This window comes from Myotis yumanensis, unplaced genomic scaffold (genome assembly GCF_028538775.1).
Source record: "Myotis yumanensis isolate MYYU_CA2020_CCGP unplaced genomic scaffold, mMyoYum1.0.hap1 SCAF_4, whole genome shotgun sequence".
Classification (NCBI taxonomy): domain Eukaryota; kingdom Metazoa; phylum Chordata; class Mammalia; order Chiroptera; family Vespertilionidae; genus Myotis; species Myotis yumanensis.
The window spans coordinates 99764767-99790800 of NW_027223755.1; the positions used below are offsets into that span (position 1 = coordinate 99764767).

At 43.3% G+C, this 26034-nt stretch overlaps 1 protein-coding gene across 1 annotated transcript in view; it reads left to right on the forward strand.

Moving 5' to 3' along the window:
• The window catches only part of ADCY9 (adenylate cyclase 9), a 126974-nt gene that overhangs the window by 91350 nt on the left and 9590 nt on the right, over positions 1-26034 (forward strand). The window contains exons 3-9 of the mRNA XM_070413113.1: positions 9125-9229; positions 10125-10342; positions 16615-16717; positions 17539-17747; positions 20060-20219; positions 21392-21540; positions 25568-25609. Of these exons, the coding sequence (XP_070269214.1) occupies positions 9125-9229; positions 10125-10342; positions 16615-16717; positions 17539-17747; positions 20060-20219; positions 21392-21540; positions 25568-25609 (986 nt within the window). The remainder of the gene's footprint in view (positions 1-9124; positions 9230-10124; positions 10343-16614; positions 16718-17538; positions 17748-20059; positions 20220-21391; positions 21541-25567; positions 25610-26034) is intronic.

Consider the following 26034-nt stretch of genomic DNA (forward strand, 5'->3'; position numbering starts at 1 on the left):
AGGGCCAGAACTCAAAGTCGAGGTTGTTCTCAAAGCTTTGGCTTTGGGACTGTGAGCAAGTTGCTTAACATCTCTAAGTCACAGTGAAATGATGATGATGAGGCAGTCTCTCAGGAAGTAATGCCCATGAATGCTAGGATTGTAGTAGATGCTCACTTAACACCAGGACGTGCATTCATTCACTCCATGTGGAGACATGGACAGTGACCACGGTAGGAGTAAAGGACAGGAGACATAGAGACTGTGTTGATTTGCCCACAATGAGTCATTGTCTCGGGAAGATCTCGCCTTCTCAGCTTGTTCTGACTTGAGAGAGATTTTTCTGTTATTGCCCTTGATGGTTGCTGTGGGGGATGTAACCACGCTGTTACAGAATTTACCAGACAACTGAAAAATACGCAGGAGTACCGGAGGCACAGGAAAAACCCATTTATTTCCAGACGTTTCAGATGTACTGGTACAGTGACTCAGGGGAGTCTGTTTCTCTTCAAATCCTGAGCAAACCAATATGGAGGAAGCTTTCCCTTTATACCCCTTTGGTTTCTTTGTCCCCCAAATATGGATCATACTTCCGGACCTTTTGCGGGCTTTGCAAAAAGCCCCATGTGCTGGGATGGGGGAAGTGAGACCACATCTTAACGCCTGGCCTAGTGCCAGCACTGATAACTCTATCTGGGGATTATGTTATTGTTCATGGTTTATGGCCTCTAAAATGGGAGTAGTACTTTAGGTAAACAGGTCTTGCAGGACCAGATAATTAAAGAAGGGGCAGTGACTAGACTATAGGCTAACAAGAATGTGCATTATGTTACTGGCACAGATTCAGATTGCTAGCCCCCCGAAAATGTCTCATTTTCCCCATCAACGTCACAAATATATAATTGGTGTAGGGACACTTGGCCTGCTTAGTGTGATCTCAGCTCTGCAGTGGTGGCCTGCTGCTCATTTGTCATGAAACTGTGGGTGAGAGATCGAAACTACACATGCCAATCACAATAGCTGCTCTAATGTCTTTGTGAAGAACCAAGAAATAAAAACCAAAGGTGTGGGCAGTTTCTTTTTTATCACATCAGTCCTGAACAGTGAACCGTGTGAGCTGTGACAGCATCTTAGTGCATCTCTGAAAGCCCTCACTGGCAATGCACCTGCTTGGCTATCATTGTGAGTTTACCTTAATCTACTATCCAGAACCCCAGGCCTGTGTGCTCACCAAGTGAAAGTTTCTACACGTTTACAGTCAGTAATGAGGCTGATGGTATGGATTTGTCCACATGGGGACATTCAGAGAAGACCTGTCCCATTTTCAAAAGGGTTGTACTTTTCCTAGGAACCATCCTTCTGTGATAGTTTCCATGACTTTGTAATGACTCTAAGTAAGTGATCACTTCTTTTATCTCCTTGTCATTTGTATTATTTGTATGTAAAATCATTATGAATAGGCTCAGCTGGCTCAATGAGGAAGCAAAAGGCCTCTACTTTTCATTTTAATTCATTATAGGAATGGAAAAGGTAGTAGATATCTCTCTTTCCCTCCCTCTTCCCCCCCCCCTCTCTATATATATACACACACATACACATATATAGCTTATAAATTATTATAAAGGATGGTCTGAATTGATAGTGGTGATGGTTGAACAATTCTGTGAATATACTTTAACCATTGAATTATGCACTTTAGATGGGTCAATTGTATGGCATGTTAATTATATCTCAGTAAAGCAGTTATAAGAGTAAATAGTATTTTAACTGCTGGCTTTGAAATATGGATATAAAGTAAGTTTTTTTAAAGGACTTTTCAAGTTTTATCTATATTTTTAGTTGTGTGTGTGTTTCCTTCAGTTATGAGAAAGCACATCACATATAAATGGACAGAATACATGTAGAAGGAATGAGCGAAAAAGAATCCCATTAGAACATCACAGTAATAAATGCTGCAGGCAAGATCCATCAATGAACTCTGAAATTAGTGGGTATAAGTTTAAGGAGAAAAGGGATATTTGCATAGCCCCCAAACGTCTCTTCCCCCCACCCTCCACCAGATATTTATTCATTATAAAGGGAAGAATAGTAACTTGCAGTGGAAAACCTGATAGCCCCCCCATTCATCACATGATGAAGGTAGCATCATGATTAATAAGATGAGTGGTATCTTGTGCCCCCTGATGTGAGAAGGGCACATCACCTCTTTGGAGTTCTTCCTCAAATCCTAAACCTCAGTCAACCATGTGAAAGCATCAGACAAATCCAAATTCAGGGCAGTCTACAAAATACTTGACCAAGGTACTTCAAAAGTGACAAGGTCATCGATGACAAGGGAAGATAGGACCTGCCACAGACCAGAGGAGACTAAGGAGAAATAAAAACTAAATGCAGCATGGGATCCCAGTAGTAAAATCATTATGAATAGGTTCAGTTGACTCAATTTGAGGAAGCAACTGGCTCAATTTGAGAAATAGAGCATTGGGAGAGGGGGACCTGAGAACTCTGAAGAAAGTCTGTAGTTATGAAATGAAAAGGGAAGATAGATAAGACCAGCATCATTTGATGGGCAGCATCAGGTAGTGAGGTTTGGACATAAATGAAATTTCTCAAAATATGAAATACTTTCTTTTTCTGACTTTTTGATGGAATGTTTCCACAACATGGTAACAATATTCTTGCCTTATCAGCCTCAATTATTAAATGCAGTAGCTACTTAGGACTCAGGAACCTGAGCAGGGTTCCATGACGTTGAGATCCTGTGCCTGATTTTCACAGGTTTTTGCTTTGTTTGTGGTTTTGCCTCCAATATTCTCAGGCTGTCCGCTTCCTATTCTTAAAGCTTCTGGGTTGCCTTTCTTTTTCTGTAACAATTACTGCTTCTATGTTCCTCTAATATTTTGCAGCTATTTTTTCTCTGGTATTTTATTAGCAGAAATCATCTCTGCGCCGGCCCACCAGTGGCATGTCGTAGCTCACATTGCAGGTGTTTCTGTTCACTTGGAGATGTCATCTATGCATGGCTGGGATTAAGGCTGCTGCTACCTGGCCTTAAACTCCTGCTGTCATTTTCTAACGCTGTGACTTTGGCCAGTCCCTTCTCTTCTCTGCCTCAGTTTCTTCCTGTATAAAATGGGCTAATCATAGTGTCGGCTTCATAGGTGCTTATGAGGACTAAAATAAAGTGATATGGGCCTCAGTAAGCTGTATTTGCTATTAGTATTGCATGTTCCTGTCTGTCATGTTCAGCCTGAACTTATTTTTTTAAATCCTCACCTGAGGATTTTTTTTCCCATTGCTTTTTTAGAGAGAGTGGAAGGAAGGAAGGGAGGGAGAGAGAAACATTGATGTGAGAAAGACATATTGACTGGTTGCCTCCTGCATGAGCCCTTACTGGGGCTGGGGATTGAACCTGCAACCCAGGTACATGCCCTTGGCCAGGAATTGAACCCATAACCCTTTAGTGCATGGGCCGATGCTCTAACCACTTAGCAACACCAGCCAAGGCTCAAGCAGAATTTTGAGTTTGGGGAGTAAGGGGTGCCTCTGGTCACAGGACAGTTTGCCAAATAGTCATACTCAGCAGACTAAACAGGTAAAGCCAGGGCTTTTCTGATGTTTCCTCCTCGGTTCTCAGAAAAGAGGTTTCCCTGTTCCCTCCCTTGACAGTTATGAAAAAGAACAGCTGTTAGCTTAGAAATGATTTATCTTTTGAAGAGAGATAGCCTTGAAGAAAAAACGATTTTATAGCTCTGTGCCATATACTCTGAACAGATTGTAGGGTACATGCATTGAAACGTGTTAAAAAAACAAATGCAAATGCACCCAAGTGTGTTAGAAAAATAGTTATAATCTTCCCTTTGAGCCTACGTCCACGTTGGGGGAAGGAACACAGATAATCTGGGAAAATGCAGAGCTTGCTCTTGGGTGTTCTCCAAAGGGATCTCGGGTTTCCCAGGCAATAGCCAGCCTACTCTTTGGCCCATGAGGTACTCTGTGTGGAGACCTTAGCTGCTCTTGATGAAGCTTCCCTTGGTGCCAGTGCGCCAACCGTGCCACTTAAAAGAACCAGGATGTGGTCCTAACTGCCTTGGTCACTTCAGAGAATGAGGCAGAGGAGATCAGAGTGCTAGGATTATTCCTCGGTCCTCCCTGTGCCAGGAAAGGAGGCCAGAGAGAGGCTGATGGTGGTCGGGTCACAGCACTGCACTCTGGCCCCCGCTGTTGGCAAACCTTTGAGCATTATGAGGATTAATTGAGATCAAGTGCACGAGACTGCAGACATCACCTGGATAAGGGCCTGGTTATCATCCACTGGCGTGCCCTCTGCACGTCGGCGTTTCTAAATCATAGCATCTGCTATCATGACAACTGTGCTCTTTATCTAATGTGCTTGCCACCGCGCTTCCTTGTGAGTCAGTTGCTCAAATGTGCCTCCCAAGGCGCAGGATATCCCTGGTAGTTAATTTCCCAACTCTGAAATGCTTCCCCGTGAGGGCTTCTCAGGGATGGAGTTACTGGCAGCAGCAAAGGGGGAGAGATGGACATTTAATGGGTTGGCAGACATTTCGCAGAGGAGTCTGGGTGCTTAGCAAAAAGCAGTTTGTGAGATGCTTTAACCCAATTAAAATGGACCTGTAAATACTTAAAGGAAAACAGCTGTTGCCGATGAAGGGAAGCAACCCCACATACCCGTTCATGGTGGAGCCCTCCTCATGCAGAAGGCGCTCTCCCCACAGAGCAGGAGGGACTGTTGAGATATGAGAATGTCTCTGTCAGGACAGATGGATTTCTTGACGTTTCATTTCTTTTAAAGTGTTAAACCCTCCTTCCCCAAAGGAAAGTAGCTGAAGAAAAAATAGAACGACAAAAGAGCAACATTTTCAAAGCAAGTGCAAAACTGGTTCTCCTGCCCAATCCCAGTCCCACTTTGTGGGCAAAGCTGCTGTGGGAAGGCAGAGTAAGCAGTGAGCACTGTTTGGGCCATTCGGAGCCCAGTCACAGGTCCTACTCTACTGCTTCACACATGACCCCGACGGGCCCCCAGACCTCCCTGAGTGCAGACTCCTAGACCGTTTATGAACATTTGGCTCTGACAGTGTATGTCTGTGCCTTTGCTCCCCGAGGTTCTTTTGTGGGCAGCTCTACAAGACCTTATCTCCGTATTAGAACATTTTATCACAGTAGAGTACAGGCCACAGATCCTCTCTTTGTCACAGGGATGTAACTTTGACTTGCCTATCTGTGAAGACCACTGCTCCTGGCTCCCTGGAGATTAGCTGGTCCCCATGGACACTCCCAGTTTCCACTAGCCTTCCTATCTCTTTGCAGCCAAAACCTTCATAGAAAGGGTGCAGAATCTGAGTTGTGTGGCCTTGATTCCTATCAAGGGGATCCTTTGTGAAGGGCGTGTGCCCTCTGCTGTCCAACAGGTTCGATGGTCACTGTTGTATAAATGCATAAAACATCTTATATATGTAACACTAGTGTGCTGTGGGAATTCCTAAGAAACAGATGGCCTGTTTTAAAGTGCATCAGGTGTGTGAATGTTCCCCACGTCCCTCGTGGTTCAGGGTTCGGGCTTTGGAAGATGAAAAAGATGAGACAAGAAATAATAATTTGGAAATTGGGGGGCCAGGTGAGAGCCCATCCCAAGAGGATGGACTCTGCTTGTGCTCAGGCCTTGCCATCCTTTTATTTAGTTTGGGATACACCTATAACCTTTAGGCAGGCAGGTTCCAGTAACAGACAGACTATCCTATCAGTAAGGATTTACATGACTATCTGGTGGGGAAGTTGCTTCAGCTACCATTGACTAAACAGTGGGTGCATAGCCCTGACCTTTGCCGGGATCAAAGGTCACCAGCCTTCAGGGTTCCTTGTCCACACCTCTCTGCTAGTGAAGATAATGGGCGGCTTCCCGCAAGGTGTACTTGAGGAGGGAAAAATACTTCGAAACAACTGACGTCAAGAAATACCTAAAAAAGAAATGACTACGCAAGAGCAGATACCAAGGATGGCTGTTTATGATCAAGGACATTAAATTACCAGATGAACTGTCTTTATAACCAGAAAGGATAGTGACCAGAAGTTTTAATATTAAGTACCAACATTTATTGAATACTCACTAACACATCAAGCATTGTGCAGAGCCAAGCTGTGATAAATGCATGCACATCTCCACTTGTCCAACCCTCGCCCATGGCAGACATCACAAGTCAATCTCAGTTCTCCTCCTGTTGAGCCAGCACGTGGCCTCATCATCCTCAATTCACTGTTCTAGGAAGTCAGTCTCATGGGATTAGAGTCAGTGCACAAAAACCAAGCTGATTTAAAATACCTCTGACATGCTTTACTTGTATTGACTCATTTTGCCCTTATAATAATTCTTCAGGGTAGATACAATTCCTTTTTACCAAGGAGGAAAATGGGACTTGGAGAGGATCTCTATTAAGTGGTAGAAGCAGGATTCAGTGAATGAAGCAGGATTCAGTTTAATTTCAAAGCCAGTGCCTTTAATCACTGTTACACTACTTCTCTAGTCTTAATGTTTAAACAGTGGTCAGAGAAGTAGCTGTTATACTCTTTCATCATGTCTTTACGAGATTGGTGAATCCCTGGACCTTAAGGGTTTGACTCATTCTCTCAAACCATTCCCATACTCCAAGCTGTATCCACTCCACCCCAGGCCTGCTTGGCTCCTGAAAAGGCCGGTATTTCCCTAGAGAAGCAAGCCTACCACCACCAAAGTCAATTATTTCCAATACCCGCTAGGAGGCACCCATAGGACCATGCTGCATGTGTCTTGGGCACATTTACTTCATTCCTCCCTTGGGAGCTGGGAGGGTCACTGTGTGTTGGGGGGGAGAGGTAGTTGGGGGGAGATTGGATTTTGTTATATGAGAAGATCAGTGGCCCCATTGGTAAAATGTTTTGAAGTTTAACTCAGACGATACTGAGATGTGCTTTAAAATAATTTTATTGATAAGTATTGACAATTAGAACATTTTACCCCTGTTAATAATGTCAGTTTTTAAAGAGCTATAAGCAGTTTTACCTAGGTGCTACTGTTTGTTCAGGTATGTTAGTTAATGGTTTGGCCAGCTCTTTTGGCATGTATATTTTCATTTTTTGAAGAATACAAATGTCCAAACTTAGCTTGTGCATGAAATAAGATTCCCAAATTACGCACCTCTTTAGCATCTTTGTTTCTTTTATTTAATATAGTGTGGGCCTGAACTCTAACTTGAGATGTGATGACACTTATTTTAAATGTTTGAAATAATATCTAGCCTCCTACAATGTTTTCCAATGCTATGCAAGGACATTTTTGTAGTCCTAATAAATCTTCGCTGCTAAGTCTGTCTCCTCTACTGGAAACAGTTAGTTGCTATCTCAATGACACTTCCTAGTTTAATGGATCACATCCTGTATAATAAAAGGCTAATATGCAAATTGACCGAACAGCAGAACAACCGGTCGCTATGATGCACACTGACCACCAGGGGGCAGATGCCCAGTGCAGGAGCTGCCCCCTGGTGGTCAGTGCGCTCCCACAGGGGGAGTGCCGCTCAGCCAGAACCTGGGCTCACGACTGGCAAGCGCAGCAGCCGTGGTGGAGCCTCTCCTGCCTCCACAGCAGGCTAAGGATGTCTGACTGCCGGCTTAGGATGTCTGACATCCCCCAAGGGCTCCCGGATTGCAAGAGGGCGCAGGCCAGGCTGAGAGACTCCCCCCACCCCAAGTGTACGAATTTCATGCACTAGGTAATAATAATAGTAAATTTATTGAGAGCCAGAGATGATGTTAGGCTAACTGTATACATATCCATTAAATCCTTACCACGTATCTTCAAGAAAAGTGTTATCACGCTCTTTTTATAGATGAGATAACTGAGGAGAGTGATTTGAACAAGGCCATCCAAAACAATAAGGATTCGAGGTGGGATTTGAACCCTGGTTTATGAGAGATTGAAAGCCTTGCTGCCCTTTCACTCTACCTGTCAGGATTGTCTTGCCTTTCCTTTTCCAGGTCAGCTAATTTCTGAAAAATTTTAAGAATCCTAGGTCTATAAACAGGTCCCTCTGATTATTCAGCCTATTTTATAGGAACAGCTCACTATCACATAGAGCTCATAGACCTTGGCGGCGTAGTACCCTCATATAGGATAATGGCAGGTTGTTTGTTCAATAGCAGCTTTATTGAGATACGATTCACATACCAAGAAAGTTACCCTTTGAAGTGTACAATTTGGTGCTTTTTAGTATATTTGCAAAGTTGTACAACCATGACCACCATCACGTTTAGAACATTTTCATCACCTCCTAAAAGAAACCTCATGTCCATTAGAGCACTACCCATTCCTTTACCCCTCTCCTCCTGTCAATGCCCAGTCTCCTGTGCATCTCTGTGGATTTGCCTTTTCTGAACATTTTATACGGATGGAATCATACAATATGTGGCTTTTTGTGTCTGGCTTCTTTCATTGAGTGTAATGTTTTCAAGGTTCATCATGTTGTAGCCTGAATCAGTACTTCATCCCTTTTTTGTTGTTGTTGTTTAATCCTCACCCAAGGATATATTTTTTTTCCCAAGGATATTTTTTCTATTTGATTTTTAGGGAGAGTGGAAGGGAGGGAAGGAGGAGGAGAGAGAAACAACTATGTGAGAGAGACACATTGATTGGTTGCATTCTACATGCACCCCAACAGGTGCCTGGGATTGAACCTGCATCCCAGGTACATGCCCTTGACTGGGAATCGAACCCATGGCCCTTTGGTGCGAGGGCCAATGCTCCAACCACTGAGCAGCACCTGCCAGGACAATACCTCATTCCTTTTGATGGCTGAATACTATTCCATTGTATGGGTAGACCACATTTTATTGATCCATTCATCTGTTAATGGACATTTGAGTTGTTTGTACTTCATGGCTGTTATGGAACATTCATGTGCAGGTCCTTGTGTAGATGTGTACCATTTTCACTTTGTCAGTTTGTCTTTAACTCATCCTGGTGTGGTTCAGTAAGCCTTCCGTTTGGTTACAACCATTCTGTGTGATAGCAAATTACAATAGAGGACTGTTTGAATTATATATTGTGGTCATCTTTTCTTGGTGAGTTCCTGTGGTCTGTTTTTTCTTGTAGACCTGCCCTTCATGCAAAACTACATTTGCTCCCAAATTGGAAGCTGGTGCAGAAGAAGGAGCAATGCAAAATGGCTGTCAGGAGGAGCATAAAAATAAAAACAAGGTAACAAGCTCCTGGCTGTCATACCTGTCAGTTCTTCTCTGGTGCATTCTTCTGAGATGACACTCCTGTTGTCAACTTCTCGGTTCTGGGAATACTTCCTTTTAGGTGACTCATTCCATACCTCTAGTCCTTTTGTGTTTTGAGCAGACCAGTAAAGAACAGGAATGAGTCAGAACTAATCCCTGAGAAGTAATGCTGAACTGAAGGGGATCCCTAATGGGCAATAAGGGTTTAAAGACGTGGATTAGAGTTAGGGAAGGTTTGTAGAGCTAGAAGTTTGATTCAACATATGGTGGACTGTGGGTTTGCAGAGAGAAGAGGGGACTTCAGGATAAGACACATCATGGAGAGGGGCTTGGGATTGGGGACAGCAGCAAGGAAGCTGCCAGAGAAACCTCACTTGGAACCAGAGCCAGGACTGGAGTGGAAAGCAGATTAAATAGCTGGGAAGGCTGGCCCTCCAGGAAACCTACTCCGTCACCCTCCACCCTCATGTCATCTGCCCATGGATTGTGCGACACTAGGTCCGCTTGTGTTGCAGACAAGCAGTCACCCTTTCCTAAGCTACAGCCCATATAGGTTTTCTTTCTCTGGATCCACTCTTGCACTTGTCCCAAACCTTTCCCCATAGCCCTCTGGAACCCTGGTTCTGTGGTCAGCAATCTGAGAGCCTCAACCTCCCTGGTTGCCTGAACGCCTGGAGTTGCGATTTGACAAATCACGGAGATAGGGAGAAGCAGGTGGGCGGCGAGGTTGAGAGTTTGGATTGGGACCGAGATTTGAAGGTGCAGCGTGCAGTGCAGTGGGACCCCAGCGTAGCAGAGGGGTTGGATGGAATAGCATGCTGCACACCCACGGGTCACCTCTGTGTCTGCTTCCCTCTTTCTTGAGGCAGGTTTCTGGAGGACATAATTCCAAAACACAGAACGGACTCCTGAGCCCTCCCCAAGAGGAGAAGCTCACCAACAGCCAGACCTCCCTGTGTGAGATCTTACAGGAAAAGGGAAGGTGGACAGGTGTCAGCTTGGACCAGTCTGCTCTCCTCCCACTGAGACTCAAGAACATCCGGGAGAAAACAGATGCCCACTTTGTTGATGTTATCAAAGAAGACAGGTAAGAGGGAGCTATGGGAATTGAAGTAAAATTTGCAGATAGAAGCCTCTCCCTTTCTCTAAATTACCTTATCTATCATGTGTTGTCAATATATCACTTTACTTTGAAGTAATTTGAAACTTACAGAAACATTGCATGAATAATACAAAGAATTCTCTTTATACCCTTTGCCTGATTTTTCTAACTTTTAACATTTTACTGTTTGTTTTAGTCTCCTCTTTCTCTATAAAATTTATAATTTTTTTCTGGACCACTTGACAGTAACTTGAATATGTCATTCTCTTTACTCCTTAATACTATATTTCCTAAAAATAAAGATGTCCTTCATATAATCACTAGAGGCCTGATGCACGAAATTCGTGCAAGGGGCTCCAAGGGCCGAGGCAGCAGCAGCCCCAGCTGCAGCAGCCTTGCCCCAGTGGCAGCAGCACCTTGGCCCTTGCAGCCCCAGCTTTATCCGGAAATCTGGAAGGTCGTTTGGCTGTCTAGTCTAATTAGCATATTACCCTTTTATTATTATAGATAGTTATCAAATTTGGTAAATTTGGCATTGTTGTGATATTTTATATCTGTAGTACATATTCCAGGTTTTGCTTTTCTTTTCATCAAAATGAGCTTTATGACGGGGGGGGGGGGGGGAGAGAGAGAGAGAGAGAGAGAGAGAGAGAGAGAGAGAGAGAAAGAAACATTGATTGTACATGCCCCAACTGGGGATCAAACTTGCAACCTAAGTATGACCCTGACCAGAAGTAGAACTCACAACCTTTTGGTATACAGGACGGCACTCCAACTAACTGAACCACCTGGCCAGGGCTCCAGTTTTGTCCGTTGGTAGCACTTCCTTTTTCTTTAGCGCAGGATTCTGCCCTAGGTCCCAGGTTTCATTATGCAGTGGCATGCCTCTTTAGTCTTTTTAAATCCCAGGCAGTTCCTCAGCCATTCAGTGTCGTTTATGAGGTTGGCCTTTTTGAAAAGTGCAGGCCTGGTTCTTTTATAAAATATTCCAAAAGTTGAATTTGTGTGACGTTTCCTCATGCTTCCATTCAGGCTGGGCAGATATTACAGAAGGGGTGTGTCCTTCTCAGGTATCATATCTAAAGGCTCCCCGTGTCCATTGGTCCCTCATTTGCATAGTAATTTTGATCAACCAGACAAGTATGTTTTAGACTTTTCCAATTATAGTTATGATTTTCTTCTTGTGACTAATAAGCTATCTGTGGGAAGACGCTTTATGATCATGTAAATATCGCATTCCTCATCAAACTCCCCTAGGTTGAATCTCCATGGATGGTTCTTGCCTAAACAGCCTTTACTGTGCTGGTTTAGAAGAGTGATTTCCCTGCTCCAGCACCAACTGCACAGTTATCATTTGGTGTCTAGCATTCCACTGTAAAGAGCCCCTCCCACTTATTCCTTCATCTACCCCTGTATTATCAACCTGGACTCATGGAGTTCTGTTCTGCTTGACAGGATATAGTTCATCACTGTCCTGATTCTAGTTTGATGCTCTGGTTGTACCAAACCTGGCCTTGTGGGAACCCCCGTTTTGGCATGACTCCATCATTTATTTTGAGCAATTTCTTACATTCTATCTACCACAGCAATTTTCAACTGGTGTGCTGTGAGAATTTTTAAAACATGCAATACCTGACTATTGAGTCAGGAGCACTGACCTCTTTTCCCTGAGGTTGTCAACAGTTTTTTTTTTAAAAAAATGAGAACCCCAACACAATAGCCGTTCAGCGTGAATGAATCAAAGTTACACCTTTTTATTTGTCAGATTGGCAAAACTATGATGTATTTTTTTGGTGTGCTGCAGAATTATAGTAATTAGTTTATGTGTGCCTGAGATGAGAAAGGTTGAAAATCACTGGTCTAGCACAGCAAGATATATTCCAGGCTTGTTTTGTATCTTCCTTGCCCCCACTCAGGAATCAGATGTTTCTCAAAAGAGCCCTTACTCCTTTTAGTGAAGAATGGTATTTAGATGTGTTAGTTATCAATGCCTAACGTAATGTCATCATGGTCAAAGACATACTTATTGTAATTTCAGTACTTTACATTTATTGATTCTTGGTTTATAGCCTCACATGTGGTCTTTTTTTTGGCGAACATACCTTTGTACTTGAAAAGAATTGGAAAATATAAATAGACCAATCAACAGTGAGGAAATTGAAACAACCATCAAAAACCTCCCGAGCTCTAACCGGTTTGGCTCAGTGGATAGAGGTCAGCCTGCAGACTCAAGGGTCCCAGGTTCAATTCCGGTCAAGGGCATGTACCTTGGTTGTGGGCACATCCCCAGTGAGGAGTGTGCAGGAGGCAGCTGATCGATGTTTCTCTCTCATCAATGTTTCTGACTCTCTATCCCTCTGCCTTCCTCTCTGTAAAAAATCAATAAAATACATTTTTTTAAAAATTAAAAGAAAAACAAAAGTCCAGGAACAGATGGCTTCACTAGTGAATTCTACCAAATGTTCAAAGAAGATTTAAAACCTATCCTTTTCAAATTCTTCCAAAAAACTGAAGAAGAGGCAATACTTCCCGACACATTCTATGAGGCCAGTATAACCGATATCAAAACCTCACAGAGATAACACACACACAAAAAATTACAGACCAATATCTCTGATGAACACAGATGCAAAAATCCTAAACAAAATACTAGCAAATCTAATATAACAGGACATAAAAAAATAATACATCATGATCAAGTGGGGTTCATTCCAGGGGCACAAGGATGGTTCAAGATGTCCAAATCAATCAATGTAATACACCATATTAACAAAAGAAAGGATAAAAATCATATGATCTTATCAATAGATGCCGAAAAGCATTTGGTAAGATACAACATCCATTTATGATTAAAACACTCAATAAAATAGAAAAGTACCTCAAAATGATAAAGGCCATATATGAGAAACCCTCAGCTAATATCATACTCAGTGATGAAAACTGAAAGTTTTTCCTCTAAAATCAAGAACAAGACAAGGATGTCCACTCTTACCACTCTAATTCAACATAGTGCTGGAAGTCCTAGCCAGAGCAATAAGGCAAGAGAAAGAAATAAAAGGCATCCACATAGGTAAGGAGGAAGTCAAACTGTCACTTTTTGCAGACGACATGATTCTGTATATAGAAAACTCTAAGGATTCCACCAAAAAACTATTAGAAACAATAAACAAATACAGCCAAGTTGCAGGATACAAATTCAATGTGCAAAAATCCATTGACTTCCTGTATACTAACAACAAAACCTCAGGGAAAAAAAAAATGGAAAACCACCTTTTTCTCACATTGATGTTTCTCTTGGTCTTTCCCTTTCTCTTCCACTCTCCCTAAAAATCCATGGGAAAATATCCTCAAGTGAAGATTAACAACAACAAAAAGAAAGCCTTAGCTGGTTGGGCTCAGTGGATAGAGTGTTGGCCTGGGGACCAAAGGGTCCCTGATTCGATTCTGGCCAGGGGCATGTACCTTGGTTGCAGGCTCCTCTCTGGCCTGGGCCCTGGTCTGTGCTCATCCAGGAGGCTACCAATCAATGTGTTTCTCTAACATCAAAGTTCCTGTCTTTCTGTCTCTCTTCCACTCCCTCTAAAAATGAATGGGAAAAAACAATTCCTTTTGCAATTGCAACTAAAAGAATAAAATACCTGGGAATAAACTTAATAAAAAATGTGAAAGACCTATATGCTGAAAATTACAAATCATTATTTAAAGAAACAGAAAAACACACAACAAAATAGAAAAATATTCTGTGTTCATGGATTGGAAGAATCAACATAGTTAAAATGGCCATATTACCCAAATCAATATACCGAGTTAATGCAATCCCCATCAAAATCCCAATGTCATTTAAAAGAAATAGAACGAGAAATCATCAGATTTGTATGGAACCAGCAAAGACCCCAAATAACCAAAGCAATCCTGAGAAAAAAGAACAAAGCTGGCGGTATCACACTACCTGACTTCAAATTATACTACAGAGCTACGATAATCAAAACAGCTTGGTATTGGCAGAGAAACAGACACACAGATCAATAGGATAGGATAGGATAGGATAGGATAGAATAGAAAGCCCAGCTATAAAACCACATGCATATGGATATATAATTCTTGACAAAGGAGTTAGGAACACACATGGAATAAAGATAGTCCCTTCCATAAATGGTGCTGTGAAAACTGGAAAGCTTCATGCAAACAAATGAAACTGGATTACAGTTTGTCCCCATGTACTAAAGTTGATTTAAAATGGATCAAAGGCTCAGACCCAAAACAGTAAGTTACATAGAAGAAAATATAGGTACCAAACTTATGGACCTGGGTCTTAGAGAACATTTTATGAACTTGACCCCGAAGCAAGGGAAGTAAAGGCAAAAATAAATGAATGGGACCATATCAAACTAAAAAGCTCCTACACAGCAAAAGAAACTGACAACAAAACAAAGAGGCAGCCAACTAGATGGGAAATTATATTTGCAGAACGTAGCTCTGACAAAGGTTTAATTTCCAAAGTATATAAAGAATTCGTAAAACTCAACACCAAACAAAAAGTAACCTAATCAAAAAGTGGGTAGAGGACCTGAAAATACACCTCTCCCAAGAATACGTATGAACAACAAGTAGATATATGAAAAGATGTTCAACCTCACTGGCCATTAGGAAAATGCAAGTCAAAACTACAGTAAGACACCACCTTGCCCCTGTTTGAATGGCCATTATCAACAGGACAAGCAATAACAAGTGTTGGAGAGGTTGTGGAAAAAAGGGAACCATCATTCACTGCTAGTGGGAATGTAGACTGGTACAATCACTATGGAAAATAGTCTGGCAGTTCCTCAAAAGATTAAGACTAGAGCTACCATATGACCCAGCAATCCCTTTTCTGGGTATATACCCAGAAAACTCAAAATCATGTATTTGCAAAGATGTGTGCACCCATGTGTTCAATGCAGCATTATTCATAGTGGCCAAGACATGGAAACAACCAAAGTGCCCTATGATAGAGGACTGAGTAAAGAAGATGTGGTACATAATGGAATACTACTCAGCCATAAGAAAGGATGAACGAGCGCCATTTGCAACAACATGGATGGACCTTGAGAACATTATGCTAAGTGAAATAAGTCTATCAGAAAAAGCTAAGAACTACATGATTTCACTCATATGTGGGATACAAAACTGAAACTCGTAAACACAAACAGCAGTGTGGTGATTGCCAGAGGGAAGGGGTGGGGGGGAATGGGGTGGTCTAATATAAGATAACAGGAGAAGATTTGACTTTGGGTGGTGGGCACACGGTGTAATATACAGATCTTGCAACATAGAAACCCACACCTGAAACCTATATGTTCATGTTGACCAATGTCACCCCAATCAGTTCAATACATTTTTTTAAAGGCAAAAAAGAGAGTCCACTCTGTTGCAAAGAAAGGAGGAGGCATATGCACAGTGAACTCTGCTGTGTGACAGGCACATGCAGGCACTTCACCTGTTCCATCTGATTTAATCCTAGTAGTTATTATGTAAGGGAGAGAGACTACAGCCCCTAGCTGTATTTGCCTTCTGAAGCCATGTTAACATTTTTAAAGAATTTATAGCAATTTTCTGCAATAGAAAAAGGATATTAACTATTTGCTGGCAGTCCATAAAAGAACGAGTCACATAAAGCAGGTTTCATTTCTCTGCTATCAAAGTCATTGAGTGTTATCGTTTTTCAGGTTTCACACACAATCTGCATTTGTGACAGTAGCATCAAAATTACACTAACTGTAACCACAATTTTGTGATAACATTCTGTTAGCTTTCTTTGATGGTGGTGATGACTGTCAGTACTCTGAATGACAGGACAGGCGGCTCCGAATTACATTTTCACTGTTAGCCTTCAAATAGACCCAAGTGCTGTCAGTACAGGGATTTGCTGGTCCTTCAGAAGATGGTGTCCTAGAACAAAAAAGCCGCCTTCCTCTCATCCTGGATATTGGGAAGATGTTTTCAAAAGCAGGGTTCTGCTGATGTGTGCTGTAATTATGGTGAATGGTCATTCTGTAGGGGTGGGAAACATAAAATGGGATTATGTTTAGCATCGCTTTCCAGAGATATATCCTAAAAGGGGTGGTCGAGCCATGTCTGGAAAAGTCATGTAGTGACTTTTAGATACAGCTTTTGTGATATGCTTAATGAGTGACGTTTTGGTAACCAATTGCAGTCTGCTGATAAAATAAACATGATTGTGCTTCATGTTGATCAGTTTCGTTTTTCATCTCTTCCAGCCTGATGAAAGATTATTTTTTTAAGCCACCCATTAATCAGTTCAGCTTGAACTTCCTGGACCAGGAGCTAGAGCAAGCCTACAGGACCAGCTATCAAGAAGAGGTGCATGTTCCTTATAATTTTACTGAAGAGACGTGTTGTTGTTACTGGACAGTTCCCAATTCGTTTTGTGCTTTGGAAATCTTCCTTGTTTTCCTGGGTGACAGGAAAAGGAAGGCTAATACTGATATCCCACAATCTGCAAGCTCTAAATTGCATCTTTATGTGAATTTATCTACACAAGGGAGAAAACTCCAAATCTTTCTGTGCTCTTGAGTCTAACGACCAAGGCTTGTCATTTCCCAGTCCCTCTCCTCTGCAGCTGGTGCATCCACCACTAGTGCTCCCCTAGGACCTTGTTTCATGTCTATCCCAGCACCCAGCACAGAGCCAGGCCCTGCGTGAAGGCATGAGCCTCTCTTACTGTCACTGGACATGCCTGTATTTTCATCTGCTGCTGCTTCAGTCCCCACCTGTTACTTCTGTCATGAAGCCAGCTTTTACCCACCCTGAACCTGGGACCCGGACATTCAGTGGAAGCGCCCAGCACATGGCTTTTGTGCTACTGACTTTACAGACACAGAATCGGTGACTTTACCAGTCAGTAATCACTTTTCAGGGTCAGTAGGTAAGGTGCCTGTGAGAACTGGCTGGTGTGCAGTCAGTTGCTGTGTGACCTTGGGCAAGTTCCTGCACTTCTCTTTCCTTAGTTTCCTCATTGTTAAGCAGAGAAATGGTCGGGAGATGGCCCACCTAAAGCTCTTATCACCCTGTAACTGGTTGGGGGTAGGCAAATGTTTGTGTTTTCCCACCTAAGCTATACTCCATGACCATCTGTCACAGCATCTATTCATGTACCGCCACCTTTCTCTTACTCCAAACAGGTTATGAAGAATTCTCCCGTGAAGACTTTTGCCAGTGCCACCTTCAGCTCCCTCCTGGATGTGTTTCTGTCAACAACAGTGTTTCTGATTCTCTCCATCACCTGCTTCCTGAAGTACGGGGCTACCACCACGCCTCCCCAGCCAGTCACCCTGGTGGTCTTCGGGGTGGCCCTGCTCCTGGAGGTGCTGTCCCTCATGGTCTCCGTCAGGTAAAGGCTCACCTGCAGGGCGGTTCTCCAGCTTTTAGCCTCTGGCTCCCTCTGCTGGCTCCACAGTTTATGACTGAACAGTCTGCGGCACAGCTGACCAGCGGACTGAAGCGGGCTGCCTCTGCAAGCTCATTTCAGGTGAAGGGTCCTCTTCCCTTCCCTCCCCCAGCCCTACTTCACAGGTTTCTCCCTTGAAGACCCTGGCCCTGGGCACAGGTGGGCACTCTCCTTACCAGAGAGTCAGTGTCCTCTGCAGCCCTGCTGCCGCCGGCCAGTCCTGTATCTTCCAAATCAGAGATTTAAAAAAAAGAGAAGGTGGGAAGATAGGGCATAAGAAAGGAAAGGAAAAGGACGTGTACAGGGTGCAAATGATAGGAGGCTGCCAGCAGATGAGCAGACGCCTCTCCTAGAGATAAAAGCGAAACTCAGGACTGGTCCTTCCAGACATTTGTGCTGTACCTTCGACAGGCAAGTGAACCGGGGTCTTGTCCTTGGAATTCTGCAGCCCTGAGACCTTTGTGGAGGGCTTCCCAGGCTGCCTTCCCTGGCTGGGCTCAGCTCCCTCTGTCTCCTTGTAGGGCTTATGTATTCTGTCTTTGAGCATATTTGTGGTTATCCTTGGAAATATTCCAAGGATTCCATTAACCTTTTAAGTATCAGGAGGCCAGAATAGTCCTGAACTTAAAAAGGTCAGATGGGCCCTAACTGGTTTGGCTCAGTGGATAAAGCGTTGGGCTGAAGGGTCCCAGGTTCAATTCTAGTCAAAGGCACATGCCCGGGTTGTGGGCTTGATCCCCAGTAGGGGGCGTGCAGGAGGCAGCCAATCAATGTTTCTGTCTAATCATTGATGTTTCTACTCTCTCTCCCTTTCCCTTCCTCTCTGAAATCAACAAAAAATATTTTTTTAAAAAAGGGGGGTCAGATGGGGCCTGGCTCTTTATGTGGAGATAGCTGAAATTTGGGAGTTCCTCATGGAGGCTGAACATAGTGCTATAGGTGTCAAGGCCTGAAGGTGCAGGTGCCTGGGTGCATGTGAGAAGTCCTGATGGGTCCTTGTGCACTCAAAGTTCAGCAGCGGCTCCTGGCCCCTTCACAAGCGAGGACAGTGGGCCTGTCCCCCCTTCACCTTCCCCAGGGGCTGGCTTCAGAGAGGGATTGTGGGGGGGTCTCCCTTCTGAGGCAGACCCCCACGGCCCTCTCTTCCATCTCCCACTGCTGGAGTCCAGGCACTTAACCAAGGCCATTCTTACCTTCAGGACCACAGTTCTCAGCCCCACATACTCAGCTCCCTTCTTTATGAAAAATATTTTATGATGTTCACACCACTCTCCTGAAATATAGCCCCCACCTCTACACACAACTTCTAAAAGAATCAGTGAAATGCTGTCACTCCACTATGAAGGAGAAACAACAAAAAAGCCATTTAAAATGAAATATGTAGCACTTCACCTCGAATATGCTAGGGCACCACCATCTGGAGTTCTAACAGAATTGTCAGCTGTCTGCCCCCCTGTGCACAATCCCTGCCAGTGTGGCAGCTCCAAATGTGGATCGTTGGGGGCGTGCAGGTTTGGTGGCACAAGCACCATGGGCTGAGCTGCAGCCTGAGATTTCTGAAATGTTGAACGACTCTTGGTGGTGTCCCAGACAAAACAAAGGGTAATCTTGCTTGGTTTACACAGTAGTTCGTTCCCAGAAAAGTGTATGTTAACAACTCGCAGAAACCACTTTCTGTCTGTAAACGAAATGCAGCTAGGCTGCAAGGCCGAGGGCATTGTCAGCAGGCTTTCCATCTCCACATGTGTCCGGGGGCGTGTGGCAGTCGTGTGGGGTGCAGGGCAGAGCTTCGCTGCACGTTGCAGAATGCTTCTCTAGATGTCAGTAGTACCCCTCAGTCATTGGGGCAACCAATGGGCCCCACAAAATTCCCTAACAGCCCCGGAACCACCCACTCGAGACCTCCTGCCCTAGAAGCAGATGACAGTGAGGTGGGCACTTTCACAGGAACTGTTAATGTCTGTGTGCCCAGTTCTTACCTGCTCTGTTAGCCCCACAGAGGCTTGCTTGGCTCTTTATCAGCACATCTTATCTGAAGGCATCAAGTGAATCAGGTACGCTGAGCCGAGCACGGCCAGTGTACTTGCCCTCTACCACGGTGAGGGGTGTGGGGGCTCTGCCTGTGGCTCACGCCAGCGGCACCAGCGTGGGTGAGAGGGGGCGGCGGTGCCGGCTGTGGACCCTCCGTCCCCTCTCCTCTGGCAGGCCTGCCCACCCACAGACACCCTGCCTCCTTTCTCTCCTCCCTGTTACAGGATGGTGTTTTTCCTGGAGGATGCGATGGCTTGTACCAAGCGCCTGCTGGAGTGGATAGCTGGCTGGCTCCCACGCCATTTCATTGGGGCCATCCTGGTGTCACTTCCCGCTCTCGCAGTCTATTCACACATCACTTCCGAATTTGAGACAAACATACATGTAAGTAAAGACTTGGCAATTTTATTTCTGTGCTCTCTGGACTCCTTCATCACTTAAAAAAAAAAAAAATAAGCCTGATGACTTGGGACACCAATTTAATATAGGCCCTTAAAGAAGTACAAACTCTGTTATTCTGTGAGCTGGTCTTTTGCAAAGACTTGCCTGGGACGGAGAAGCAGGCAGGAAGGTGATCACGAAGCCTGTCCAGATGCTCAAGCCTGGCATTGGCCACTCGTGAATGCTGGATACGATGCTGCCCTGCCCTGGGGAGAGTGCCCAGTAGATACGTGTGCTGTCCGCCAAGGTCCAAATCTGTTATTTTTTTTATATGTTTTTACAACATAAAGAGACATTGTAAGCAATTCAAGATCATGTGGTAATGTGCTGGTCTGCAGGACTGGCGCAGGTAATTGACTTATCTGATCTGCTGCTGGTGATCAGGGCAAGCGAGAGCTTCTGAATTAAACCCCATGAAGAATGAATTAATGCTCTTGTGGAAGATTATATTTTGGGTGAAAGTGACTGTAACAAGAACTACCAGGTGGGCTGACTGCGTTTGATGCTTTAACACTAGATTACATTTCCACTGATAGGCAGCAGGTACCTGAAGGAAAGGCTTTTGAAGGTAACTGATTACACGGTAATTCTCAGAGGGTGTGGCCCACTTTCCCTTTTCTCCAAAGTGCAATTTCCAACCATCTGGAGAATTTTTTTTTCATGCAAACATTTTTAAAAATATTTTTTTATTGATTTCAGAGAGAAATGGACAGGGGAGAGAAAGATAGAAACATCAATGGTGGGAGAGAATCATTGACTGGCTGCCTCCTGTACGCCCCCTACTGGAGATCGAGCCCACAATCTAGGCAAGTGCCCTGATTGAGAATCGAACTGTGACCTCCTGGTTCATAGGTCGGCACTCAATCACTGAGCCACACCAGCCGGGCTGGAGAAGAACTTTAGGGCCTCCATGAACTTGTACCCTGAAGCTTTCTGTAATTAACCTAATGATTCATGCTCTGTCCCTAAAACTGCTGGATATTTTATGATAACTTCAATATCAAAGACACAGATAAATGAACAAATCACGTGATCTTGTGGTGGTCAGGTGGTAAGTGGGCCACGAGGTGAGGAGGTGGGTGGATTCCTAACCGAGCGCCTGCCCCTCGTTGCAGTTCACCGTGTTCATGGACTCGGCCATCCTCATCGCCGTCGTGCACTACTGTAACTTCTGCCAGTTCAGCTCCTGGATGCGGTCCTCCTTAGCCACTGTCGTCGGGGCTGGGCCCCTGTTTCTGCTCTACATCTCCCTGTGCCCAGACAGGTACGTGTGCCACCATGGCTCGTGCCTGGCACTCTCGATGGCAGGGCCACCTTTCCCAGCGTCATTGATGTCTCGCTCACCTCAGTTTCACATCAGCACTAACACCGTCAGCTCTAACAGATAGTCACTGACACAGCTCGAGATAGCGTTCAACACACATAATGTCAACAAGTGGCGAAATGCCCAAAAAGTAGTGTGCAAAAGAAAATAAATTTAATAATATAATGTGTTTGCATTTAGACACTCCTGGCTGATTCCCCCCGAGAGAGAGAATGCAGTAGTCACATGTTTGAACTTATTTATAATGAAGAAGTTTGATTTTAGGAAGGTCAGACCAGGTGCTGTTTCATACAAGACAAATGAAGGAATAAAGGTACAGGTGGACACAAAAATGAAGAGAGAAAGCGGGTTCTAACCTAATTTGAAGTGGGGTTAATGTTCCAAGACAGATTGCAGACTGCTGAAGGAGAGGAAATGGTGAGGTGTGACTGTGCAAGTGACCTGAGCATTATTCATAAATATTGTGTCAAAACAGCTCCCCATGCTATCACATGAAGCATTAGAGTCATCACAAACCACTGTAAATATGTTCTTATCTTGATATCCCTCCACATGTCGAAGAATATATTGAGTCCCTGGTACTCAAATGGCCTTCAAAACCATATCACTGGTAAGTGCTGAGGATAGGGTAGGCGGGGTGGGAAAAGAAACAGGAGCTATGTGAGAGATCCCTGGGGACAGGATCAGTTCTTAGTGCTGTACTGCAAAAATAAAAATAGGATGGGTTCTGGCTGGTGTGTTAAGCGGTTAGAGCCTCGGCTCCAGGGGAATGGGGGAGGCTTACCAATGGATGTGTCTCTCACACATTGATGTTCCTCTCTCTCCCCCCGACTCCCACAAACCCTCCCTTCCACTCTCTCTAAAAATCAATGGAAAAAATATCCTCGGGTGAGGATTAACAACAACAGAAAATACATTGGATGGCAATATATGTGCTGTATTTAAAATATCCTATATTAATGAAATCCTTTTCACATGTTCTAATAATTGAATAATGTTTGGTTCTTAGTTTGTTACAATGAGTTCAAAATTGCCTGTTGCATATTTGCAACTGGTTTTGTGGCTTTTAATCATTTTCACATTAAGATGTAGTTGAAAATACAATGATACTTTGGATAGCAGGATGCACACAAGTGAGGAATTTATTCAAAAATTGCATGATAAGGTCTCGAACCCAATAAGCTTCCTTTTCTGTAACATACTTCTAAATTGTTGACTTTTTGTGTAACTACTTATAAAAACAATTTACTATCAGCATGCATTGAAGAACCACTTATTTACAGTTACACTTGGTTTAGGCTAGCAGGATATTTCAGTTACATGAAACATTTCTTCATTGTACTTTGTAGGATATCTAATATTCATGGCTCCCAGATTATTATGATAACCAGAGAGACCCCCAGCATTTCCAAAATGCCCCCTAGAAATGGTATGATTGCTGAGAACCATTGCGTTAGTAAGTTCAACAGTAGGTTATCCAGCCCTCGCTCGTTTGCTCAGTAGTTAGAGCATTGGCCCATGGACTGAAGAATCGCAGGTTCAATTCCAATCGAGGGCATGTACCTCAGTTGCAGGCTCAATCCCCAACCTGGGTCAGGTGCACGTAGGAGGCAACCAATTGATGTGTCTATCTCACATCAATGTTTCTCTCGCTTCCTCCCTTTCACTTTCTCTAAAAATCAATGGAAAAAATTTCCTCGGGTGAGGATTAGCAGGAAAAAAAAGGTAGGTTATCCAGTTTGTCACGATATCTAATGAAATCGCCATAGTGTATCTTTGGGTAAAACCAAAGCAGTGGTTAGTAATGGACAGAGTAAGTGTCCTTCCTCAATTTACTTTAATAACAACATGAAGGATACTCAAGTTCTGTGCAAATTAAGATGAACAGGAATATAGAGTAGAACTGTCATTCAGTGTCTGAAAGGAAACTGTAATGAGTAGTTAATTACTTTAAACAAAACAAAGCCTACATCTTCTTTTCTGAAGTTGCGGCCATCTGGAATTATGGTCATTATGAAGCTCTTAAGAGCCTGAAATTCGACAAACTGCCTTTTATCCTTTTAGATCCCTCACAAACCACCTCGTCAGTTATTTACACTGTCATTCAGTCACTGGTGTGCGGCTTTTCCACTTGGGTCCAGAGAGCCATTGTAATGGGGGCCCCTCATCACCTCTTTGCCCAGAATTTAAAGAACAGATCTTGGGTATGGCTGGCAATTGAATCTCCCCTTGACCCAGTACTTCTCCACACACACAAGATCACTGAGCCCATTTAGCCATCGTCACTGCTAAGTCTTTCCAGGGCAGGAAATATATGGGGTGGTAGACAAAAATATAAACTCATCTCCTATAAAGGGGAGGGGACTCTGAAAACTGTGGCCAGCTTTTCGGGGACACGGACACGTGGATACAGTGATGTCACAGTCATGTCTGGACAGTGTGAGACGAGGACGTGAAGTCTTATAATTCATACCTGTGCTGTAGATCTTGCTTTTCTTTCCTTTTCTGTAAAGTCATTTAATACCTCACTTAATTATAAAAGCCACTCGTGAGCCCCCACCTGGCCCTTACTGCCCAGGAGAGCTGCTCACAGATGCTGTGCCATGTCCTCCTTTGCAATGAGCCAGGCTCCCTGGATGGGGGAGTTTGCAGTTGATTTCAGGACTGGGTGGGTTCTGGGTGGAACACAATTCCAAAAGACGTTGCTAAGAATGTGGGGAGATTAAGAGCTGCATGTGTGTACCTTCCCTAACCAAAAGAGCGTTCTTTAAGTATGTATGGTTTCAGTGCAATAGCAAAGTCTGGCTTCTCCCTAAGATGTAATCTGCCAACACCTCTAGCAGTTCCTTTCAAAATTGATCCTTTGTCAGTATACATTGATTTTTTAACATGACTGAAGTTTCTATTCTATAGACACCATGATTAAATCCTAATTATAAAATAATAGCGGTCTGGTGCACAAATTCATGCACATTGAAAGGAAATTAATTAGAAGAAATATTTTAATATTGCTATTCACCCTTTCTTTATAATAGAAATGTCAACCAAATTCACAATCAACAATGACAGATCAAAACACATGTGTGTGATTGGCGCCAGCGAGAGCTTTATATGTATCGCTCATGCACAAGTCAACTTAGCCTTTTATAGATATAGAATAAACTTGCTTAATTAGACCTGCTTTCTGATTTAGCTAAGCCTTTTCCAGCCCAGTGAAGTACCCCAACTTCTCTTTCAGGTAATTGTCAGCAACACAGCAGTAAATATCAACACAAAGCAGATTATTATTGTAGATCACACAGGGAGAACAAAGGGTAAAATATTTAACTGCAGCAGTGTTTGAATATGTTCCGTGCAATGAGGAAACCTGAAGTCATTTTCAAGGCCCACCATTTTTTACTTCTTTTCAGTCGGGTCAAGTTTCTAAGCTTTCTAAATCTCCACTTTCCGGCTAATGAAAAGAAAATAGGAGTCTACCAAGTCTCCTACCTACCTACTCCAGGATTTCTGTGAGGATCAAATGAGTTGAGGCACAGGAAAACGCTTCACAGACATTTGGTTAAAGTGTGAAAAGTTTCCAGCGGGCTATAAAGCAAGCCGTGTTCCTGCGCTGAAGAAACTGCAAGGAGGCTAGTCATCGCTCAGGAGAGGAAGCCGGATGTTGCTACGTGACGTCATTACTTGGACGGACACTTAGCATATTAGCTATATATATATATATATGCGCGCCTTTGAGAGTTTTCCTGTTCTATTTCATTTGGTGATTTGCCTATTCTCCATAGCTGATTAGAGGCTTTATAGCTATATCATTGCCTTTACCTTGTATTATTCTTACTCAATTTATAATAAAAAATTAACTGTCTAACTTGATCTCCACATAAAAAAGAAAAATTGTTCATTTAAAGTCTTCTCAGATTGCTTTATATAATGCCTTTTATAATATCTTTTTTATTTATTTTAATTTCAGTTCCATAGTAATTTCACACCATGGTGCAGTACAGAATTTCAGGTAAGCTTTTAACATTGTGCTTAAATCTGAATCAATGAGAGTAACTATATTATTACTGATTATTCCTAAACTTCATAAATCCAGTTGTATCTTAAATAAGAAGAACAATGTATACATTCTTAAAAGAATAAAGGAAAATATCTACTCGTTGAAATATCAGATCATAGTTATATTTTATTGGGAAAGTGAAATGATAGTTAAGATATATGTTAGCCCTGGCCTGGTAGGTCAGTTGTTTAGAGCATTATCCCGATACAGTAGGTTCCATCCCTACTAAGTACGCATACAAGAACCAACCAATGAATGAATAAATAAGTGGAACAACAAATCGATGTTCTTCTCTCTCCTTCCCTATCCCCCTCCCTCCCTCCTTTTCTCTCCCTTCCTCTCTCTCTAAGCTAAAAAAATTTTTTAAACCATATGTT